The sequence below is a fragment of the Onychomys torridus genome, chromosome 11 (genome assembly GCF_903995425.1).
Source record: "Onychomys torridus chromosome 11, mOncTor1.1, whole genome shotgun sequence".
Classification (NCBI taxonomy): domain Eukaryota; kingdom Metazoa; phylum Chordata; class Mammalia; order Rodentia; family Cricetidae; genus Onychomys; species Onychomys torridus.
The window spans coordinates 73,716,812-73,737,817 of NC_050453.1; the positions used below are offsets into that span (position 1 = coordinate 73,716,812).

Consider the following 21,006-nt stretch of genomic DNA (forward strand, 5'->3'; position numbering starts at 1 on the left):
ATCAGGATCCCAGAGTACTAAGTGGAGAATATCAGTTCAGTACAGAAAACCGTTTTGCAGGAGGAAGAAGCTGGCCCTGGGTTTGTTGCCGAGGACTGTCGGAACGCTCTGCTTTCGCTTTCGTTATTGGTCCTCCTGCCATGTCTAACTAAGCTTCGTCATAGGTGTGTGCTCCAGGGGGCTAGGTGGTGTGTGTGGGTTTGGTACCGTGCACCATTGCAGGCATCCACCACTGGTCTCTCCATCCTGCAGAGATACAGGGTGTGTTAGTTACTTTTCCATTACAGTAACAAAATATCAAACAAGGGCCACTTAATGACAGGAAGTTTTATTTCACAGCTGAAGGGTATATGTCATGGTGGGGTCAGGTAGACATGGTGGTCCTGTTCCTTCATAGTCAGGAAGCAGAGAGATGGACACTGGTGCTCAGCTCACTTTCTCCTTTTCATTCAGTCCAGGACTCTAGTCTATGGGATGGTGCCGCCCACATTTAGGGTGGGCTTTCCCACCTCAGTGTACCCAACCTAGAAACTCTCACAGATGTGCCCAGATGTGTGTCTTCTCAGGGAGTCTAGATCCTGCCAGGTTGACAGTATTAACCATCCCGGGGTGGGGGTCTGTATCCGCTCTCAGTCCACACAGTAAAGCTCAGGATGTGTCGGCCATAACTGCATGGTGGGAACTGAGACACACAGTCAGGATTTGTTGAAGGTGTGGTGTAAAGCCGTGTGAGCATCAGTGCCATGCATTGGCCAGGATCTCTGCTGCAGGTGTCCCAGAGCTTGGCTTACCCGGTGCTAGGATTAGGCACATGTGCTTTTTGAAGTGGATTCTGGTGACCGAACACCTATTCTCATGCTTGCAAGGCATGTACTTCACCTAGTGAACCATCTCTGGGCATTTCTTACTAGACATCCTCCCAATTCCTCATAAATGAGCAGTCATGGGGGCTATTTTTAGTTTATATCAGGAACTCTTTCAGACCCAAAATGTTCCCTCAGTGCACGATAGAATCCAAGACCCCATTGGATCAGATCGAGTCTTCTATTAGCTGCAGGCCTGGGATCTTAGAGCTTGGAGCATTCATTATATTTTTACAGTTTGCAGAGTATCTTCAAAGAGAAGCAAGGCGGGGGTGGGAAGCCTGGGGCTTAGAGGAAAAGGTTCCCGCGCCTGGACTGCAGCGCTCATTAGCAGGGGCTCAGCTTCCAGAGTCCTCCATGTGGGCTGCAGGGAACATGGGCACCTTTATCCCAGAACTCTTTCAAGGTTGCCCCCCACCACACACACACACACACACACACACACACACACACACTCACACTCACACTCACACTCACACACACACTCCCAGCAGCTGCAGGAACCAGATGAGACTAAATTGACAGCTTTTAAGATCATCCCAGGCTTTAGGGTACAGTTTAAGAGTCACTGCTGGAAGCCTCCCTTCTACCCAGCCAGCTAGGATGCAGGCCCTCTCCCCATGGGAGGAAGCTGGGTCCAGGGAAAATACTCATTCTTCTCCATCGATGCCCTGCCCCACATTTCTCGTGGCTTATGTCTGTGAAATGAGCTCTCTAAAGGAGAACTGTTTCCAGCTGATAGGGAGTTAGCGGGAGAGTAAAACTCCCCAGGGATAGAAGATCAGTCCTGACTATTCCCCATCCGAGTGTGCCCAGGCAATGAGGGTTCCCATTCTGCATTGTTTGGGGGAAGTTAGCCATTTACCTCCAGGAGAAAGAAAGCACCTGGAGAGGAGAAACAGGTCGTTTTCTGCTTCCTATAAAGATCTTCTAATATACAGAGTGTGGCTGGAGCAATGGCTCATTTGGTAAGGACTCCTGCCAAACTTGGCAACCTGTGTTTAATCCCCAAGACCCAAATGATAGAAGGAGATAATAGACTTCTACACATGTACTGTGTCATGTGTACACACACACACACACACACACACACACATACACACACACAAAATAAATAAAAAATTTTTTAAAAAATGTAAGTACATATACAGGGTAGTCAGTCATAGTCACATGGTTGCATGGTGGTTTGGTTTGAGACAGCATCTCATGTATCCCAGGCTGGTCTTGAACTTGCTATGTGGACAAGGATGACCTTGAACTCCTGTCCTTTCTGTGTTTTCACAAATGCTGGGATTGCAGGTTTGTTACACCGTGCCTCATTTATGCATTGCTTAGATGGAATTCAGAGCTTTGTGCATGCTTGGCAGGCTCTATACAAGCTCAGCTCCCACCCCCCCCCCCCCCCCCCCCCCCCCACCCCACCCCACCCCACCCCCGCCCCATGATGGGCTTGGTAAGAGCTGTTTGGTCCTATGCAAAGCATTGTGGGGATACAGACAGGGCACAGTCAGCCCCACTCCCAGAGCAGCCGCAGAATCAGCTCAAGCTCCCAGATCATCTTGAACTTCTGGGGAGTGTTCCAGAAACAAAGAGAAGACCTTTGAATCTGGAGAAGACTGGGTTGGGGCAGCAGGGTGGTGACAGGAAAAGGCATTGCCAAGAGGTAAAGGGGAGGACACTGGCTCCCAACAGCCTCCCTGCTCCCTTCTGTGTTGGCAACAGTCAGCAGGGCTGGCCTGAGTTCACAGCCTACATCAGACTTCCTGCCGTCTCTGCCCTTCTGAAGCAGTGCGATGCTACCTACCCACTGGGTAAGGTTGGCAAATACACATTCAAGGCAGTCCTTCATTTGCTAGGCACCTAGAAACCAACATCCAACATTTGAGAGGCTCGAGCAGGAGGCCCTTGTGTTTGGGGCCAGCCACACTGCACAAGAAGACCCTATGTCACTAAAAACAAAACAAAACAACGAAAATTCAATCTAGGAATCTTGTGTTCAAAATATTTCTTACAAAGCGCCATGTAAGTGTTCCTAAATGATCAGTAAAGGGATTGCTTTCAATTTACAGATATAACTTACAGAGCATAAAACCCAACCCAGGGCCAGCAAGACGGCTCATTGGGTAAAGGTGCTTGCTTCCTAACTACCTATCTTAGTCAGGGTTTCTGTTGCTGTGATGAAACACCAAAAAGCATTTTGGGGAGGAAAGGGTATATTTGGCTTACACTTCCACATCTTAGTCCGTCATTGAAGGAAGTCAAGACAGGAACTCAAATAGACAGGAACCTGGATACAGGAGCTGATGCAGAGGCTATGGAGGGGTACTGCTTACTGGCTTGTTCCCCATGGCGTGTTTAGCCTGCTTTCTTATAGAACCCAGGACCACCAGCCCAGGGATGGCACCACACACCGTGGCCTGGTCCCTCCCCCATTGATCACTAATTAAGAAAATGCCTTATAGACGGAGCTTATGGAGACATTTTGTCAACTGAGGCTCCTTCCTCTCTGATGACTAGCTTGTGTCAAGATAGCATAAAACCAGCCAGTTTACTGCCTGAGTTCAGTTCTCACAACTCACATGAGAGAGGGAGAGAGAACCAACCCCACAAGTCATCCTCTGACCCCGTGCACTGTGACAAGTCCACACACACAAAATAGAAAAGCGCGCCGGGCAGTGGTGATGCACGCCTTTAATCCCAGCACTCAGGAGGCAGAGGTAGGCGGATCTCTGTGAGTTTGAGGCCAGCCTGGGCTACAGATCAAGATCCAGAAAAGGTGCAAAGCTACACAGAGAAACCCTGTCTTGAAAAAAAAAAATTGAAAAGCACACCCCTGCAATTCAGTTACTACTTTATTAAATATGCAGCAGTGACCAACCTAAGTCTTCAACAAAACCTGCTGAATCGCAACACATTCATGTCTACAGAGCTCACACTCCAGATCGACATAATGGAATAACAAAACAAAACCCCACTAGAAAGAAGCCGGAAGCCTCCAGGAAAGGCTTCTTTCAATGGTCTGGAGGCGTGGGTGAGAACTTAGCTCTTTCACTGCGGAAGGGAGCGTCCGAACTAACACAGCTGTACTGGGTCTCTCCACTCCCAGTGGTGGATGTCTTGTCTCCACCATTTGACTGCAGGAAGGGATGCTCGCTGCCATCTTGGTATGGGCATGGGTTTGCATTTCTCCTGCGGACACTCCAGTAGTCAAGCATAAGATGCAGTAGATTCGTGTGCAGCCCAGGTGTCGGCGCTGCTGATTGACATGTGTGCCACCGCTAGCGTCTCATTGCCGTAACCTGACAAGAACACGGGAGCAAGAGTTTCTTTTGGTTCTCAGTTTAAGGGAACAATCTATTGTTGCAAGAGCATAGGATGGCTGGTCACATCGCATCCCCAGTCAGGAAGCAGAAAAAAATGAACAGGAGACAAGGCCGGATTATAAAACCTCCAAGTCTACCTCCAGGGACCCACTTCCTCCAGGAAAGCTAGGGCTCCTAAAAGACCCACAGCCTTCCCAAACAGCCCTATCAACCAAGACTTGGACATGTTCTGTTCAGGAGTTGGCCAAAGGCTGAGGCAGGTGGATTACTACAAGTTCAAGACCAGCCTGGGCTATAGAGGGAGACCTTGTCTGAAAAAAGGAAGGAAAGAAAGCAGTTGGGGAGTGGGGAATTGGGCCAGGTCTGAATGGGATGGAGAAGACCCTGTCACACAACATGCTTGACATTTGTTCAGAAGCCTCTGCTTTGCACCAAACACATGGCCCTTCCCACCTGGTCTGGCCATAGCAGAGGAGGGGTCAAGCCAAGTCCTCTTAGGGCGTCCCTCATAAGGACAGGCTCTCAGTCTTCCTTAACTCTACAGGCACTGGGTGGGTGGGGCACTCTTCCTCCAGGCTCCTGCTCAGCTTCCTTTATGGGGTGCCACCAGTGTCTCGTCACAGCCCTTGGACTTCAGTCATGCTTTGGGACATGGGGAGATGGAAGACAGGGGGTCCCTGGGGTTCACTGGACATACAGCCTAGCCCACTTGATGAACCCCCTCCCCAAAGTAGAAGACTGTATCTCAGCCAAAGAACAGCAGCAGACATTGGTCTCAGACATACATTGGTCTCAACTCTTCGCATACGTGTATGCGTGGTAGGGGAGGGGCAGAGGCCGAAAAGGAGAGAACGTTGCTTTGACTGACAAGTCTGTTGGTGAATTCTTGATTTCTCATCACTGCATGACAATTTCAGAATAGCCAAACACCCTGAGAAACATGCACGTTGATGGCTGGAAGAATGTGATCGAGGGATGCAGATGGTGTGTGCCCCAAGTGAGCTTGTTAACCAGATTGGCAATGACTGTTTATCCCTCCTTCTGGCTGCAGAGATGCCTCATTGGGTTGGAATAGCCTCTTTTTCTACTTTACTCCTATCAAAGCCTCCAGGAAGCCAAAATCATGCAGTCCCATTCAGTAGCTCTTTCCTGAGCACCAATTAGCTGCAGAATGCCATGTGAGTGATCAGCCGCTAACTCCTGTATGGCCTGTAGAACCCAGCCCAGAAGTCTGGCTCTTCTGGAAGCTGCCTCTGAACTGCCACCACCACTTTTCCCCTCCCTGTCGAGCCAGCCCTGTCCGACCTCCAGGTGACCTTCACCACGTGCACAGGTTCTGAAGTTTTGGACTGCACTGAACCTCTAAGGCCAGAGGCACACCTGCATGTTCCTGTTTCTGATGCCCCGCGTGGGGCTTTAACAGTCATTTGTAAAGTTGTGAATGGACACACACTTTCCTATCTCTTAGCAAGATCTGTAGACTGAGTGAATGTGTGAATGGATAAGTGAAGGAGCCGCTGGCATAAGACAGTGAGACAGCTTGCATGGCTGGTAGCCTGGGCTGTGGGTGAAGGAGAGAGGCGGCATCCCTCTAGCTTCCTGATCACCCACTGGCCATTGTACGTGTGGGTGAGAGGAGGCTGATGCCCGGCACCTGCATTCCCATGTGTCCTGCAGGCAAGTAGGCCAAGAGGTGCTGTCATAGATAAGCTGTGGACATGACCTGGTGACTCAACCCCACTGCAGTGCGCAGTGCTGTTATCCTCAGCATCCTTACCTCTCCTCCCTTTTATCCCCACAACTGCACAGGAATGAAGGGCAGATGTCACTGTCCCCGTTTCCTATATGGGTCAGGTGGAGAGAGCTTGCAAGGCATCCATGAAGTACCCCCTCTGGGGACCAGCCCCCCTCTGCCATGCTTTCTGTGACAACGTGCGTGGGCTCCCTCTGATCAATGGTTACCTTCAAGCTGTCTGGATGGTTCTCTAAGCTTACGACTTTGAGGCTATTTTTACTATTCCTGGACCTTTTGGCCTCTAGAACAGACTCCTGAGAGGATGCCAGGCCATCATGAAGAGCAGGGACAGGATACCTGTGGGCCCTTTTTGTTCAGTGCAGGCTTGAGCGGGGCATGTGTGTGGGAAGGCCCCGAGGCAGACAGCTGCAGTCTCATCAGCTCCACCGTGCAGCCTCAAGGGCAGTTCCTGCTGTCTGACCCTTAGAGCAACTCCAGTCCTGCTCCAAAACAGATGCAGGGTGACCGTTCATCCATGAAACCCAGCTTCTTTGTATGCCTGCAGGGCCTTGTCTAAAAGCTGCCCTGGGGGAAGCAGCTTTCCCGGGGAACTTAAGGGAGTCAGTGGGAGCCTGGGCTTCTGTCTTTATTCTGCTGGTTGCACCACAGCACAGATGAGGAAGAGGCCAGATGGGACCAGGGCCTGTGCCCAGAGCCAGTGGCCTGGGGTCAGGCTTCAGATCTGGCCCATCTGATTTTCTAGCTGCAAATTTAACTTTGTAGGAGGGTAAGAATGAACGAGAAAGGAAAACTCTGTAGTTGTTCTGAAACACCAGGAGCAAGGATACAACCCAGGGACTGTCCAAGGAGAGAGACAGAGTTGTAAGAGCCAGAATCTGAACGTTTGGCTTTGCAGGCTTTTCACCTCCCCAGCTTGACGTAAGTGTGCTGCCGAGCCCTGCATAGCCATAGCTCATCCCCAAAATGATGGACTCAGAATAGGGATGCTCTCTTTTGGCTCCATTTAAGGTTTCTATCCATGACTGGGCCTTGTTGCTGTGGGTTTGTGGTGAAGCAGTATGTCCTGGCTGAGCAGGTCTCAAAGCAAATCTGCACAGCTAGGGAACTCAGAGAAGACTTGGTGGCCGAGAGCACTTGCTGCTCTTATAGAAGATCCTAGTTGAGTTCCCAAAACCCACTACAGGCTGCTTATAACTGCCTGGAACTAACTACCGCTCCGGTGAATCCAGTGCCCTCTTCTGGACTCCACAGGTACACACACACACACACACAAATAAAGTCAGTCTAAACAAACAACAACAAAAACCTGCTTAGCTCATGACTGGGTAGACGGGAAGGGACTCCTATATCCCCTCAAAGGCACGCTCCTAAGATCCTAAAGGCTCTAAGCCTCCCAAAAGCTCCAACATCTCCCAGGAAGACCTGGGACCAAGCTTTCAACACATGGGCCTTTAAGGATACTAAGAATCAAACTGTAGTCACCAAATTCAAGAAGCAGAGAAATCCTCACTTGCCTTCTGGTTCAGGTGCATTGTGGTCTAGGTGTCCTTGTGCATCACCTATTGTAATAGTGATCTAATTGTGAACCTGACTGGATTTATAATCACCATGGAAACACACCTCTGGGTGTGTTGATGAGGGCATTTCCAGAAAGGCTTAGCTGGAGAGGGAAGTCTGGATATAGGTGGCACTGTCCCACAAACTGGCTCAAAGGGAGAAGATAAGCTGAGCAGCAGCAATCAGCTTCCTGCCTGTGAGCACAGGGCAGTCAGCTGCCTCGCGCACCATGACTGTACCATCGAGTGAGCCGAAACAAACTCTTGCTCCCTCAAGCTGCTTCTGTGAGCTATTTTGTCACAGCAGCTTCCTGTGTAGAATAGTTGATGCACCTCTCCTGCTGTCTAGACGCCTAAGAGGCTTTGGGTATGCTGAATGGAAACTCATTTTTGAAGGGCTGTGAGAGGTACCCATTCACTCCCGAGGACTTATGTAAAGGTGCTTACATTAACCAGCAGGAATACACTGTAAGCTTTTCCAGATGCCTGTGTGTATCTCCACTGTTGGTTCTGTCCATGACAGCTGTCCTGATGGATGGGCCACTCTCATATGCAAGCTTTCCACACACTGTGATGGCAAGAACAGTGGCTGTTAGTGTAGCCTGCACTTCCATTCAAAGTACTGTGAATCTGCACAGTCACGCTGTTACCCTTAGCAACAGCATCCAGACCCACAGGACTGTGCTACCCACAGAGCAGGCATGAACTGCATGTAGTATTTGGAGAATCCAAGAGGAAGGCTCAGAGCTAGTGGGATTGGCCCCAAAGATGGCCCTCATGAGGAATGAGGGTGTGTGTGTGTGTGTGTGTGTGTGTGTGTGTGTGTGTGTGTGTGTGTGGCTTTTAAGACAGAGCCTCTAGCCCAGGCTGGCCCCAAACTCATTTTATAGATAAAGATGACATAACTTCTGGCCCTCCTGCCTTTGCCTCCCAAGAGCAGGGATTGGAGGAATGTATCGCCACTCCTGGTTTATCCAGTGCACGGGGTAGAACCCGGAGCTTCATACACACCAGAAAGCCATTCCGCCAGTGGAGCCTGGAAACTGGTGTCTAAAGAGGTCACAACCTGTCCCAAAGATGTGTCCTTCTTCTCTGATCATGGTGCTCGTGGCTGACGCTGCCCCATTGTGTCCTCGGTCCCCTCGCTCACCACGCCTTCACTGTTGTTCCAGGACTTCTGCCATGGCCAAGTGATGTGGCCTCCCCTGAGCGCCTTGCAGGTGAAGCTGGCTGAGCCTGGGCAGTCGTGCAAGCAAGTGTGCCAGGAGAACCAGCTCATCTGCGAGCCATCTTTCTTTCAGCACCTCAACAAGGAAAAGGACTTGCTGAAGTAAGTGCTTCAAGGGGGACGAAGACACAGGGCCTGCTCAGCCTCTGCACGGCTCTGTCTTAGAGTTGGACTGAGAGGCGCCTGGGTTTGCTCTTGCAGGGGGAGCCCAGAAAGAGCTCACCTCTCACACTCAACACATGTACACATATGATGTGTGTATGACCTGGGCTTGTGTGAAAGATGTGTGTATGATGTCTGTTTATAATGATGTATGTGTACACGCATGTATTTATGTATGTCAGTGAGGGTTTGCACACTCACTTTGTACAAGGACATGCATGGAGTGGTCCAAGTACAACCCTAATCATCCCTCACCTTCCACCTGGTTTGAAACAGGCTCTTCTTTGCCTTCTCCACTGCTGGCCTGTGAGCTCCCAGGGAATCTCCTGTGTCTGCCTCCCATCTCCAAGCAGGAGGACTGGGATTACAGGTGTCCATTGCCACACACAGCTCCACAGGGGTCTGGCTAGCCACCTGTTAGTCCAGTTTTCTCATCTGCAGACTAAGAACATTCGAGTGCACTAAACTGCTTCTTTGCTGTGGTAAATGCACCTTAAGGAAGGCGTGTGCAGGCTCCCAGTTTAAGGGTGCAGTCTCCATGGCAGCCAGAGCACAAGGTAGAGGGTCACACCTCATTCGCAGTCAGGAAGCAGAAAGAGATGGAGGCTGGAATCTGCTTGCTTTTTCCTTTTCATTCCATCCAGGACCATGGAATGGTGCCCTCCATATTTAGGATAGGTCTTCCTTTCTCAACTCGCCCAACCCAGAAACTCTGGCGCACACCCCCAGAGGTTTGTGTCCTAGGTGATTTAGACTGACAGCCCATATGAACCAAGACACTAAGTGACAATGAGATGGTGATGTTTTTTTAATGTAGCCCAGGCTGGCCTTGAACTTACTATGTAACTGATGATGACTATGAAGAGACCCTACTGCCTATGCACACACACGCCCGTGCGAGCGCACACACACGCACACATGCACAAACACACCTTTTTAAATATTTAACTGTAAATAATTTAATGTTTTAATTTAAACAGTTAATACATAGAGCCCCAGGAAGCATCGGTGGCCACGTCAGCAAGCCCAGTGGGGCCTTGGTTCCATAAAGAAGAGCATGCATTCATGTGAAGCCAGATAAATAATATGGCTACCTCTTAAAGTTAATTGCTATCTTGTAAAAAGTTAAGTTGAAATGATTCCCAACTTATAGAGGTGCAACTTATAATTTTTCCTGCTGTATTGCTGTGGAAGTCTGATTATTCAGGAGACATTGTATTTCACATTTTAGATAATAGGTCCCAAAGAAAAAATAAATAAACTTGGCCCCTGCAGGGACAAGAAGATGCTCAGATCAAGGGAGAGGCACAGTATTTGAAAGTGGCCAGAAGCTCTGTGTCCACAGCCTCGAGCTGTGAACTTGATGAAAGTGCTCTGTGGTAAGGCTGCAGTGTGACATGCTGGAGAACTTTCTGACCAGCCTTGCTGCAGCAGATGCCGCCCTGCAGCCCTGCAGCCCACAAGGGATGGACTCACTTGCCATGTATCCACATATGCTCTCAAGTAATCAGCAGTGTCTAGATGACCCAGGGATGTGGAGCATTCATGAGGTAGACGGGACAGCTGCTAGGTGACAGGACACCAGAGGTGTCTAAGTGAAGCCATAGCAGCCGCCATGATCCTCCTGCTTGAATGAACAGGGAAGTGTAAGTCCATATCCCATGGTGACTTTTCACTCCTAACTGCACTCTAGATGACCCTTACTCAGTGTGGGCCAATTGGGGCACTCTCTGAAGGACCTGTGTTTGTCACCTGTGATGTTGCTGTGATGGAAGTAGCTTAAGAGAGTTTAGAGTTTGTCTCACAGTTGGAGGGTGCAGTCCGTCATGGTGGGAAAGGCAGAGCGGCAGGAGCGAGCTGCTCACACGGCATCCACAGTCAGGAAGCAGAGAGGTGGATGCTGGGGCTCAGCTTGCGCTCTCCTTTTTTATTCAGACTAGACTCCAGTCCATAGAATACTACCACTCACCTTTAGGGTGGGTCGTCTACTTCAATTAACCCAACGTAGAAATTCCTCACCGATGTGCACAGCATGTGTCCTGGATGATTCCAGATCCCGATAATGAGTATTAACCATTGTAAGCATTAACTCTAGCTGGCTGCTAACTCACAGACTCTGTGAGTGCTCTGGTAACACCACTTCTCACAGGCAGGTTTATCGATTCCCATCTTACAACAGAGAAGTGCAGTCATTTGTCCAGAGTCACACAGCTCCTACGAGACAAAGCTCAGACTTAAACATACATCTGTCTGGCCCCTTCAATCCCATGTTCTTGGAACCTCAGGAGTAACTGGTTTCCACTAGCCCATGTGCCTGCCTTATTCAGGGTGGGTAGGATGGGTACTGGTTGGAGTGGGCTAGTGCAGCCCCCAAGAGAGGGAAGGACCTAAAGTTCTTTGAGATAAGAGGTGTGGTCCAGCACACTACAGTTCCAGCACTGAGGAGGCAGAAGCAGGAGAATCAGGAATTCAAGGCCATCTTTGCCAGGTTTGAGGCCAGCCTGGGCTCCATGAGACCCTGCCCCCCCCCCGAAAAAAAGAGGGTTGAAGAGAGGGCTTCGCTGGTCTCCCACTTGTGCTTGCCAGTCAAGTACAAGGGCCTGAGCTCGATCTCCAAGAACCCAAGCGACAAAACCAGACCGCAGCATAAAAGTGCAATCCCACTGGGAGACAGCAACAGAGGATCCTGAGTGCTCACTGGCCAGCCTAGCCATCTGGCCAGCTCCAGGCCTGCGACAAACCCTATCTCCAAAGAACAGGGTGGACCGCTCTCCTGAGGATCAAGACTTCTGACTTCACACATATGTGAGCATGCACACACACACACACTGAATTGAACAAGCAAAGAGTCCAGTGTCGCTGGGACTAAAAAAGCCTTTGAAAACAGACACACTTTCCTCCTCCTCTTCATTCTCTTCTTCATCTTTCTCCACTCCCCCTTTCTTCTACTTATTTTCAGACAGGGTTTCATGTAGCCCAGGCTGGCCTTGTAGCCCAGGCTGGCCTTGAACTCACTGTGTGGCTGATGATGACCATGAACTCCTGCCCCTCCTCCTTCTACTTCCCAAATGCTGGGATAATAGGCGTGTACCACCATGCCAGCCTCTTCTTTGGTGTTTGCCTTGAGACAGTGTCTCACTCTTTAGCGGAGGCTGGCTAGAGCTCACTCTGTAGCCCAGCTTGACCCTGGACTCAACTGGGATTACAAATGTGAGCCACCATTCCTAGCCAATAAATTTGAGCATCTAAAAATATTTCAGTAATGCATTGCTTTGTCCTGGTCTTGCTCCTCAGAAGTGGCCATTGCTTGCACATTGGTGTTTAGACCTGTGGGGTGTGTGTGTGTGTGTGTGTGTGTGTGTGTGTGTGTGTGTGTGTGTGTGTGTGTGTAGGTAGGTAGGTACACTCATGCATATGTATGTGAAGGCCAGAGATTACCCTCAGCTTCCATTTCTCAGGTGCTGTCCACCTTGCTTTTGGGGACAGGGTCTCCAGTGTTCCTGGGGACTCACCAAGTGGGCTAGGCTAGCTGGTCAGCATGTCCCAGGAATCTGCCTATCCCCAGGTCCCCAGCACCGGGATTACAAGTGCATGCCACCCTTTCTTGTTTAACCTGGGTTCTAGTCATGGGAATCCCGTCCTCCTGCTTGCATGGCAACATTTTACTGATTGGAACCATCTTCCCCAGCTTCCGTTGTGGCTTTCCCATGCCATATTCATCACCCTGTTCATCCTGTCCTCTGACCTGCCTCCTCCAAGACGGCTCTCATGATGGGGGACACAGTTCTTCTCCATTGTTTTTCAGCAGCTGCACAGAGTGCCTGTTCCTTGCCCAAGTGTACAAGCTGTTCTCCATTACAGATAACGCTTCCCCCAAAGAGCCCAGCCTCAGAGCCAGCCCCATGCACACATGTTTGGCAACATGCTTTTCTTTGCACAGCTGAGATCCCCAGATGTGGAGAACGGAGTCAGACAGAGGATATTGTCTCTGAAGCAGGACCGTGGGTTATGATCCCACACCACAGAGCATGTGATCCAGCAGTGTGGACAAGTCCTGTCCTGGCACCTTGACCTCATGTACCTTTCTCTTCCTCTTAGGTATAAGGTGACCTGCCAAAGCTCAGAACTGTACAAGGACATCCTGGTGCCATCCTTCTACCCCAAGAGCAAGCATTGTGTGTTCCAAGGAGATCTTCTGCTTTTCAGTTGTGCTGGGGCCCACCCCACACACCAGAGGATCTGCCCCTGCCGGGACTTCATCAAGGGCCAGGTGGCCCTCTGCAAAGACTGCCTATAGCACAGCCACCCCAATTTATTCAGATGGGAAAGAGGTGGCTCCGCTGGGCAGGGCCAGGGGGCCGAAGTCATTCAGGGACTCTGACCAGAGCCCAAACTCTTTGGTCCAGGGCTTGGATTTGGTACTGCTCCAGCTGCAGCCAGCACATCCCAAGAGTTTACATCAAAACCACAAGAGAAGAGAGGTCAGACCAGGGTCCTGGCTTCTCCCTGGTGCAACGAATGTCCTCTCTGTCCCAGAAAGTGTCCAGGCAGCTGCTCCAGGGTTATTTTTTTTTTTTTAAAGAAAGGATAAAAGTCTGGAGACTCATTCAACTGAAAAAAAAAAAAAAAACAGGAAGAGGAATTAAGCGGATTGGAAAGAACTTTGGGGACATTCCTAAACCCATTAATTTATTTATTTGGGAGGATGGGGGTGGGGTTGGGAGGGAGGAAAGGGGTTGAACAGAGTTTCCTTTTTGTCCCCCACTGTTAATCACCCACCTTCAAGGATCTTCTTGTTCTGCTGGCATCAGGCAGAATGCAGAGGTGGTATGCTGGAGGGCAGCTATGGGAGCCTGGCTTCTGGTGGCCGGGAGCAGCACAGGGGGAAAAAATGTCTTTAAGAGTAGGGATGTGGCTCAGTTTGCAGAATGCTTGCTTAGCATGCATGGAGCCCTGGGTTCCATCCCCAGCACTACATACAACCAGGTGAACACCTGTAATACAGGTAAGAAGTAGAGGCAGGAGGATCAAACTTTCAGGGGTCATCCTTGGCTATATGGCAAAGTCAAGGCCAGCCTAGGCTACAAGAGACCCTGTCTCAGAAAATGGAAAAAAAAAAATTTTTTTTTTTTTTGCTTTGAAAACACAGCCAGGCACTGTCAAAGCATTATCATGGAGCTGATGATTCTGAGTGTTGGCTTGGCAGGTAGTAGCTAAAAGGCAGATAACCTTGGTGGGGACAAGTCTGTGTGTCCTGAGGGCCCTCCCAAGTGCCAAAGATAGGCTGGGCTGTGGACAGAAGAGGCTGCTTTCCTGCGTGTCCCCTCCCCACCCACCTACACAGCTCGGCCCTAATTTCTGATTAGAACTCCTTGATCAAAGAAACACAGGACTGTGTAATTCTTATTTGCTGCTGTGGTAAACTGGCCCTCCCTCAGGAGGAAAGTGAGAACTGATGACTCCAAGAACTGCCCTTGAACTTGGAGGGGGGTTCTCTAGCTTCAAAACAGCTAAGATTTGGGTAAGAATGACAGTCTTGGAGTTAGAGCGAGAGGGGGCTTGTGCTGTGTCCCCAGTGATGTCTGATATTGCTGAAGTCCAGGGAACGGGGCTCCCCATGAACCTGATGGTTTCTGGGGAGGTAAGGACAGTTCAGAATGAATGCTAAGTGTCGTCCTGGCTGCTCCCCAGTGGGTGTGGCTTATGGAGGGTGGGAGGCTGGAGCTGGGTTTTACTTGAAGCACTGGTTCTTAGGCATGTGAGCAGCCCTGTGGAGGACCTGGCAGCAGGTTAGCCTAGTCAAATATGCTGGAGTGCTTTTGTGAGTCCATCCTGCTGAAGTGCCTCTGTGCTCTGTACATTTGTGAGTTTCTAGAGACACCGCCCATGCATCTCGCCATGCTCGTAAATGAACCAACCCTCTTCTACCTCTGGGCCATTAGCATTGTCCACCCAGCCCCGGCTGGTGGAATAGACTTCCTGGCCTGCTGGTACTGCCCAGTGCCTCCCTGTGGCCAGACAGAGCCTCTGCCCAGCTGAAAAGCAGAACGAGGTCTAGGACTGGCTGAGCCCTCCAGAAGCAACAGAAAGGAAGATTCTGCTTTGGGGTGACCAAGGGGTAGGGAGATGGGACATGGGACTTCTAGGTCTGAGAAATCTGATCTGCTTGCCTCTTTGTTTCTATCTGGGTGCATACACACACCACTTACACCTCCAGCCTTTTTTCTAAGGTCCTAAGGCAGGCAGCTCAGGGCCTGAGAGTCCAGTCCTAAAGAATGAAGTGGAGTGGGGAGGTGTGCTGGGAGCTGTGTAGGGGCATGGGGACGGCAAGGGAATCCTATCCTATACATGACAGGGTCCTTCAAGACCTGATTGGAATCCTCTCTGCCCAGGTTGAGCCGCCAGGCAGGCGAAAGTCTAAAAGCCTAGCTATGAAGCATGTTTATTAACCCTTGCAAAAGTGGCTTCCCCGCAGCAGGGTGGGAGAAAACTGTGAGGAAGACTTTTCCCTGACAGTGGGCTTCTTAGCTGCACCCCCAGAGGTGTGGGAATCTGAAGTTCCTAGGCATCCCCAGTGAGCTATGGGTGACAGTGCTGGCATTCAACCAGAAGGGGGGTGCCCCAAGCTGAAATGATCCCCATGCTGCAGATAGCTGTAAACAAGCAGGGAGGCCGGGAGGCAGCCTTGTTCCCACCTGCAGATGCTGCCTGGCCCTGAGCTCGGGCTCTGTCCACCTTCCCATTCCTCCTCTCCAGCTCTAGACCCAAGTCACGCAACCATGTCATAAATTTCTCTTCCAGTTTTAGCCAGAAGTAAGCCTCACTTTCCCTGGTGGGAGGAAGGTTAACCAAGAGTACTCTAGTTGTTAAGAGCATTATCAACAGGTGGGGTGTCCCCTTAAAATACACCAGCTCCCAGGCCGCCTCAGAGTTAGCAAGGTGTAGCCAAGTGACCCTCCAGGGGTGGGGTGGTGCATCCTGCCTGTCAGGTGTAGAAGTCAGCAAAGAATGAACTCACAGTCTTGACTGGGAGCCCACCAAACTGACAAAGCATTGCCGACCTTGTAGAAACCTAGGCCTGGGTGTAATTGAACCTTCCACAGGGAGAGACACCTGAAATCAGAACTCGTGTTCTCCTGCGCTGTGATCCAATCTCGTCTTTGGAGTTATTTCCCCGTTTGTGATTTAGGCTCGTAAAATAGGGGGAAACCTTTATGTGATTTATTGAGAGAAAATGCATTTCTTCAGAAGGTAAAGGCCTTTTCAGAGCAAGAACTCCTGAGGGGGGCAGTGCCTCATAGGATCCCAGTTCACACCTTGTGCATTTATGTGTGCGGTCTGATTTCATATGCAAATGGACACGCTGTATGAAGTTTTTTTGCTTTGACTGTTTTGGAGTTTTGTTTTGTCTCTGAGATGAATCATTTGTTTTAGGTGTCTGGTGAGTGTGTGGAAATACTTGTCTGTGTTTTTTAGTTTTGTTTGTTTTTGTGTTTTGTTTTTGGTTTTTGGGGGGGTTTTGTTTGGTTTTTGGTTTTGTTTGTTTGGGGTTTTTTTTGGTGATACATGTCTTCCTGACATGTTTTTTCATTTCTCTTTGGGGTTGGGTTTTGAAGGCTGGGTGCCATTGAAGGCTGATAGCAGATTGTTCCAGCCTGGAATAACTATGTTTATGTTGTCAGTTAAGTGTGCACACAAGACTGTACATTTAGCTTGTGTGCATGTGTGTGTTTATGTATATGTTCCTAGCATGTGGTGTGTGCTCATGCACATCCAGAATAGGCCTGGCATTGTGGTGTGTGTGCATGCACCCCCAGAATTCTTTTGCTGGTACCCTCAGGACCAGACCCTATCTATCTCTTGACTCATGGTGACCGAGGTGGTGAAGGGCCTCATTCCCCAATCACCCTGGCCCTGGCTGGCACGTTACTGAGGCAGAAGATCAGCCTAGAGGACATCTCCACAGAAGCAGTAGCCCCTACCTACTTCAACTAATTAGTGTGATGGAGGGGAGAGATGTCCATTTCCTGTCTTCCCTTCCTTCATGAGTGAACGTGGGTGTTGCTGCAGTACTGCTCGCTGGTAATGACCTATCAGTGAGTTGGGTTGCGCTGAAACTCTGTTGTTTATAGATGTGTGTGTGTGTGTGTGTGTGTGTGTGTGTGTGTGTGTGTGTGTTGAGTCAGACCAGGGTGGTTCACCTAGATTGTGTGTAATTAGGCACCACCACCCTCCCCCAAACTTCTTGACTGGAAAGGAAAAGCCAAGTATTTTGTTAACGACAGGCTCTGCTGTGTGTGTTACTATTCAAAGCCTGGACTGTTTTATTTATTTAAAACTATTTCAATGTCTCTGTTGGCTTTAGTCTTCTCCCATCTGTCCCTGTGTGTGGCTGCAGAGTATGTCTTCATTAGAGTAGACGGCTGGCAGAAATAGATTGATAGTCATTCAGGAAGCTGGCAGCTTGTTGCTGAAGAGGAGTTAGTTCCTTTCATTCTTATTGCCTTCAACAGAAAGTACAAAGTCAAGTTCTTTGGGTTTGGATTTTGTTTTTTTACCTATAGCAAAGACCAAATTAGCTGTATAGTCTTGGATACCGAAAATCAGAAGTACTCTAGCTCTCCTAGCCTTTAGGGTTCTGGGGGGATCCCATAGCACAGTGCCTGGCTCGCAGGAAGCCTGGCGAATGTTCAATATTGACCTTCGTAGTATATTATAAAACTTGAGAAATAAAGAGCTGTGCTCACCCCCTATCTGTTGATTCAAACATGATGATTACATGAAAATCTTGTTGAGTAGATCAGTGGTATAGGAAGTAATTGTTCCAAGTGTTTAAGCTCTGTGCCTACCGTGATCACTGGAATTCTAGTGTTTTCTTGAATACACTGATTGGAAAATATGTCAGTCTTCAGCACTCCATGAAACAAGACGACAGACTTTATTAAGTGAAGTTGAACCCGCCAATATGTTCTGGAACATCCCAGGGGTTTCTTTGGGGAACTTTTTGAGCTCAAGATTAAAAGTTCTCACAAGTTGCACTCCTTGAATTAGAGTTTAATTTTTATTCTTCTATAATGCAGTAATAGAATCTTCAATGTGTTTAAGGCAAAGAGTGGCCTACTGGCTTTACAGTCCCCAGGAGACCCTTTGCTGCCCCCTGCTGGACAGGGCGGCTCCCAGCAGGTTGGTTACCTTGGCCACATTCCCATCCTATCTAAGATTAGTCTTATGACCTGGTCCCTAAAAAAAAAATCCACCACCACCACCAGAGGAGCCACACGATGCCCTAAGGCAGGGACTTTTGACTTCTTTCAAAACTGGGCCCAGAGGTCACGACTACCAGTTTGCTCTTTATGTTTGCGGCTTTAAAACAACTCTGCGTGAACGGCAGGTGCAGGGTGGAGAGGAGAATTCCGTGGAGTCCAGCGTGCTCTTCCAGCTCCCCTCTCGCTCAGTTTAAGGGATGAAATGATTGGGTGTATCTTTTTCAGAGCTCCATTCTCCGACACACACACACACACACACACACACACACACACACACACACCATTTTGTGGCACTTAAGGCTGTCATCTTCCCATCCAGACCCTCATGCTCCACCCCCCACCCCACCCCCCAGCTGGAATGCATATGCTGGTGCGGTGGGTAGTTGCCCATGGGTAGGAGGTTCACAGAGAGCACATTGATGGATGGTGGGCCGGGAGCATGAGCACAACATCAGCCCATGGAAAGCCTCCTTTTTGTTTTGTTTTGCTTTGAGCCCATCCCAAGTATTAAAGGAATGACGTAACCACAATGCCAAAGGACAAGGTGACGTCCCTTCTGCTGCAGTTGCTGTTAAGTTGATGTCAAGTTCATGGCCGTTCACGTCTGTGTCTTCAAACGGATCCTGGTGCGCTGGTTTTCTACTGTCGGTCCTGGGGCTAAGTCACAGGGTCCTGCCAATGAGGTGTCACTGTCCCCAACTTACTGTACCAGGAAAAAGGAACACTGCTTTGTTTTCCTGTGTTGTAGAGAAACTAGGGAGAACTTTATTTTTCAATAAACTTTTCTTGTGTGACAGGTGGTAGTGATTCGGGGGGGGGGGGGGGGGGGGACTCAAGCTACATGTCATGGAGCCAACACACTGTCAAAGGCATGTCCAAGTAGTGGATGGATGGGGACTGGAGAATTAGATAGTTGAGTTTGCAATCGATAGCTGAGCTCATAAAATGCTTGCTGTGCATGTGTGAGAACCCGGCTCCAACCCTCAGAATCCACTTTTTAAAAAGGCAGGCACACGCTTGAAACCCCAGTTCTAGGGAAGAGACAACATGGTTGGCGTGCATATAAAACCCATGACTTGCGGCTGGAGAAATACATGGCTAAGTAGTAACGTGCATGCCAGGCATGCACAAGGACCAGAGTTTGATCCCCAGAGCCCACATAAAAAAGCCAAGTTTGATACACATTTGTAATCCCAGCTCTGGAGATGTGAAAACGTGTTTCCTTGGGGCCAGCCTACCCAAATCAGCAAGTTCCAGGCTAGCTGGCATCTCACAGAGCAAGGTGGACCATGTCCTGAGGAACTACATGTGAAATTAACTTCTGGCCTCCACATGCATGCGCACACGCGCGTGCACACACACACACACACACACACACACACACTGGACGGGAAGGGCTTCACCACTATGTGCTCTTGTATCTACCTCAATGCTAAATGGAAAGTATTCTTTCCATGTTCCATTACCACTGAAGAGCGCTGACTTGGAAAACGAACTGCTAGAATTTTTTTCTTCAGAAATAGCTCTGGCTGCACAGTGCATTTAAAACTTTATCTGAATGGACGGTAAAAAGGCAAAGCACCTTCATCCACATGAAAGTGAAGAAGCAGCCTGAGGCCAGGGATGGGTGGGCCATGAGAGTTGCCCGTGGGTCTCAGGCAGCGGACAGGCTGGCTAGGCATGCACAAAGCCTGGTCTGGTTCCCAACCCCATAGACGTTGACAAGGTACGCACCTGTAATCCCAGCACTCAGGAAGTTGAGGCAGGAGGATCAGGAGTTCTCAAGGGACCTCTCTGAAATTAGGGGCCCTCTGGGTAATTCTCACAAGACAAAGACACCATGGAATTCACAACCATGTGAGGCTCAGCCCCCTGAACTCAGTGTCTGTTGAATACAAGGAAGGGGGCAGGCAAATTTACAGAAACTGCATTCCCCTGGCATGCTTTCACGCTATATGGGGGACATGCCGAGTGGGAGACCCCTCAGTGTCCCCTGGAAATGTCAGCTGGACTGGGGTTCCTGACTACAATTACATGTCACTTATTCAAAGTTCTTAGGTCAGAAGTGTTCCAGAGAGCTTGGAGGATAGCTCAGCAGCTAGGAGCACTTTGCTTTGCAAGCATGAGGGTCTGAGTTCAAGTCCCCCACATCCAAGCAGGGCATGACCACATCTGCCTGTAACTCCAAAACTGTGGGAAGCAGAGCCTGGAGAATTTCTGGGGCTTTCTGGCCACCAGTCAGTTTCAGGGAGAGATCTGGTGCCTGGGGAATAAGAGAGTGCTAGAGAAGACACGCACATGCACACGCATGCACACACACATGGTAAACACGTTCTGATTTGGGGACTTTCTGGATTTTGGAACCTTTGTCTCCTTGAGTTAGCTTTTGGGATGAGATCCAAAACTGAACAGGAAACTCATTTGTATTTCCTATGTGCTCCATACTCATGGTCTAAAGATCATTTCCCACCCGATTTTTAGTGGGCCTCTGTTTTCACTACAACTTGTCACACAAGGCCAAGTGTGAACTTTTTCTATTTGAGACCAACTCCTGAAAGCTGTCCTCTGACCACATGCATGTCATGGCATGAGCGTGCCTTTGGGTGTGCATATGCACCTGAAATTCAATTCCTGAGTTTTTAAATGAGACGAAGAAATGATCGAGGAAGATACCCTAAGTCAAACTTGTCCTCCACATGTAAACACAGAGCAAAGAGAGCATGCGTGCACCCACACACATGAGGGAGAGAGACAGAGAAAGGGGGGAGGGGAAAGAGAGAGAGACCCACTTCTCACAGACTCTGAGGCACCATGACCACTTAGCACAACATACAGAAATATGCAGATTCAGG

The 21,006-nt window shown here is 49.5% G+C and overlaps 1 protein-coding gene across 5 annotated transcripts in view; it reads left to right on the forward strand.

Annotated features, from left to right (window-relative positions):
- The window catches only part of Mgat5 (alpha-1,6-mannosylglycoprotein 6-beta-N-acetylglucosaminyltransferase), a 274,469-nt gene extending 260,652 nt beyond the window's left edge, over positions 1–13,817 (forward strand). For all 5 annotated transcript variants that reach the window (XM_036202890.1, XM_036202893.1, XM_036202892.1 and 2 more), the window contains 2 exons: positions 8,671–8,828; positions 12,987–13,817. In XM_036202890.1, coding sequence (XP_036058783.1) covers positions 8,671–8,828; positions 12,987–13,185 — 357 coding nt within the window. In that variant the 3' untranslated portion in view covers positions 13,186–13,817. The remainder of the gene's footprint in view (positions 1–8,670; positions 8,829–12,986) is intronic.
- The last annotated feature ends 7,189 nt before the right edge of the window (positions 13,818–21,006 follow it).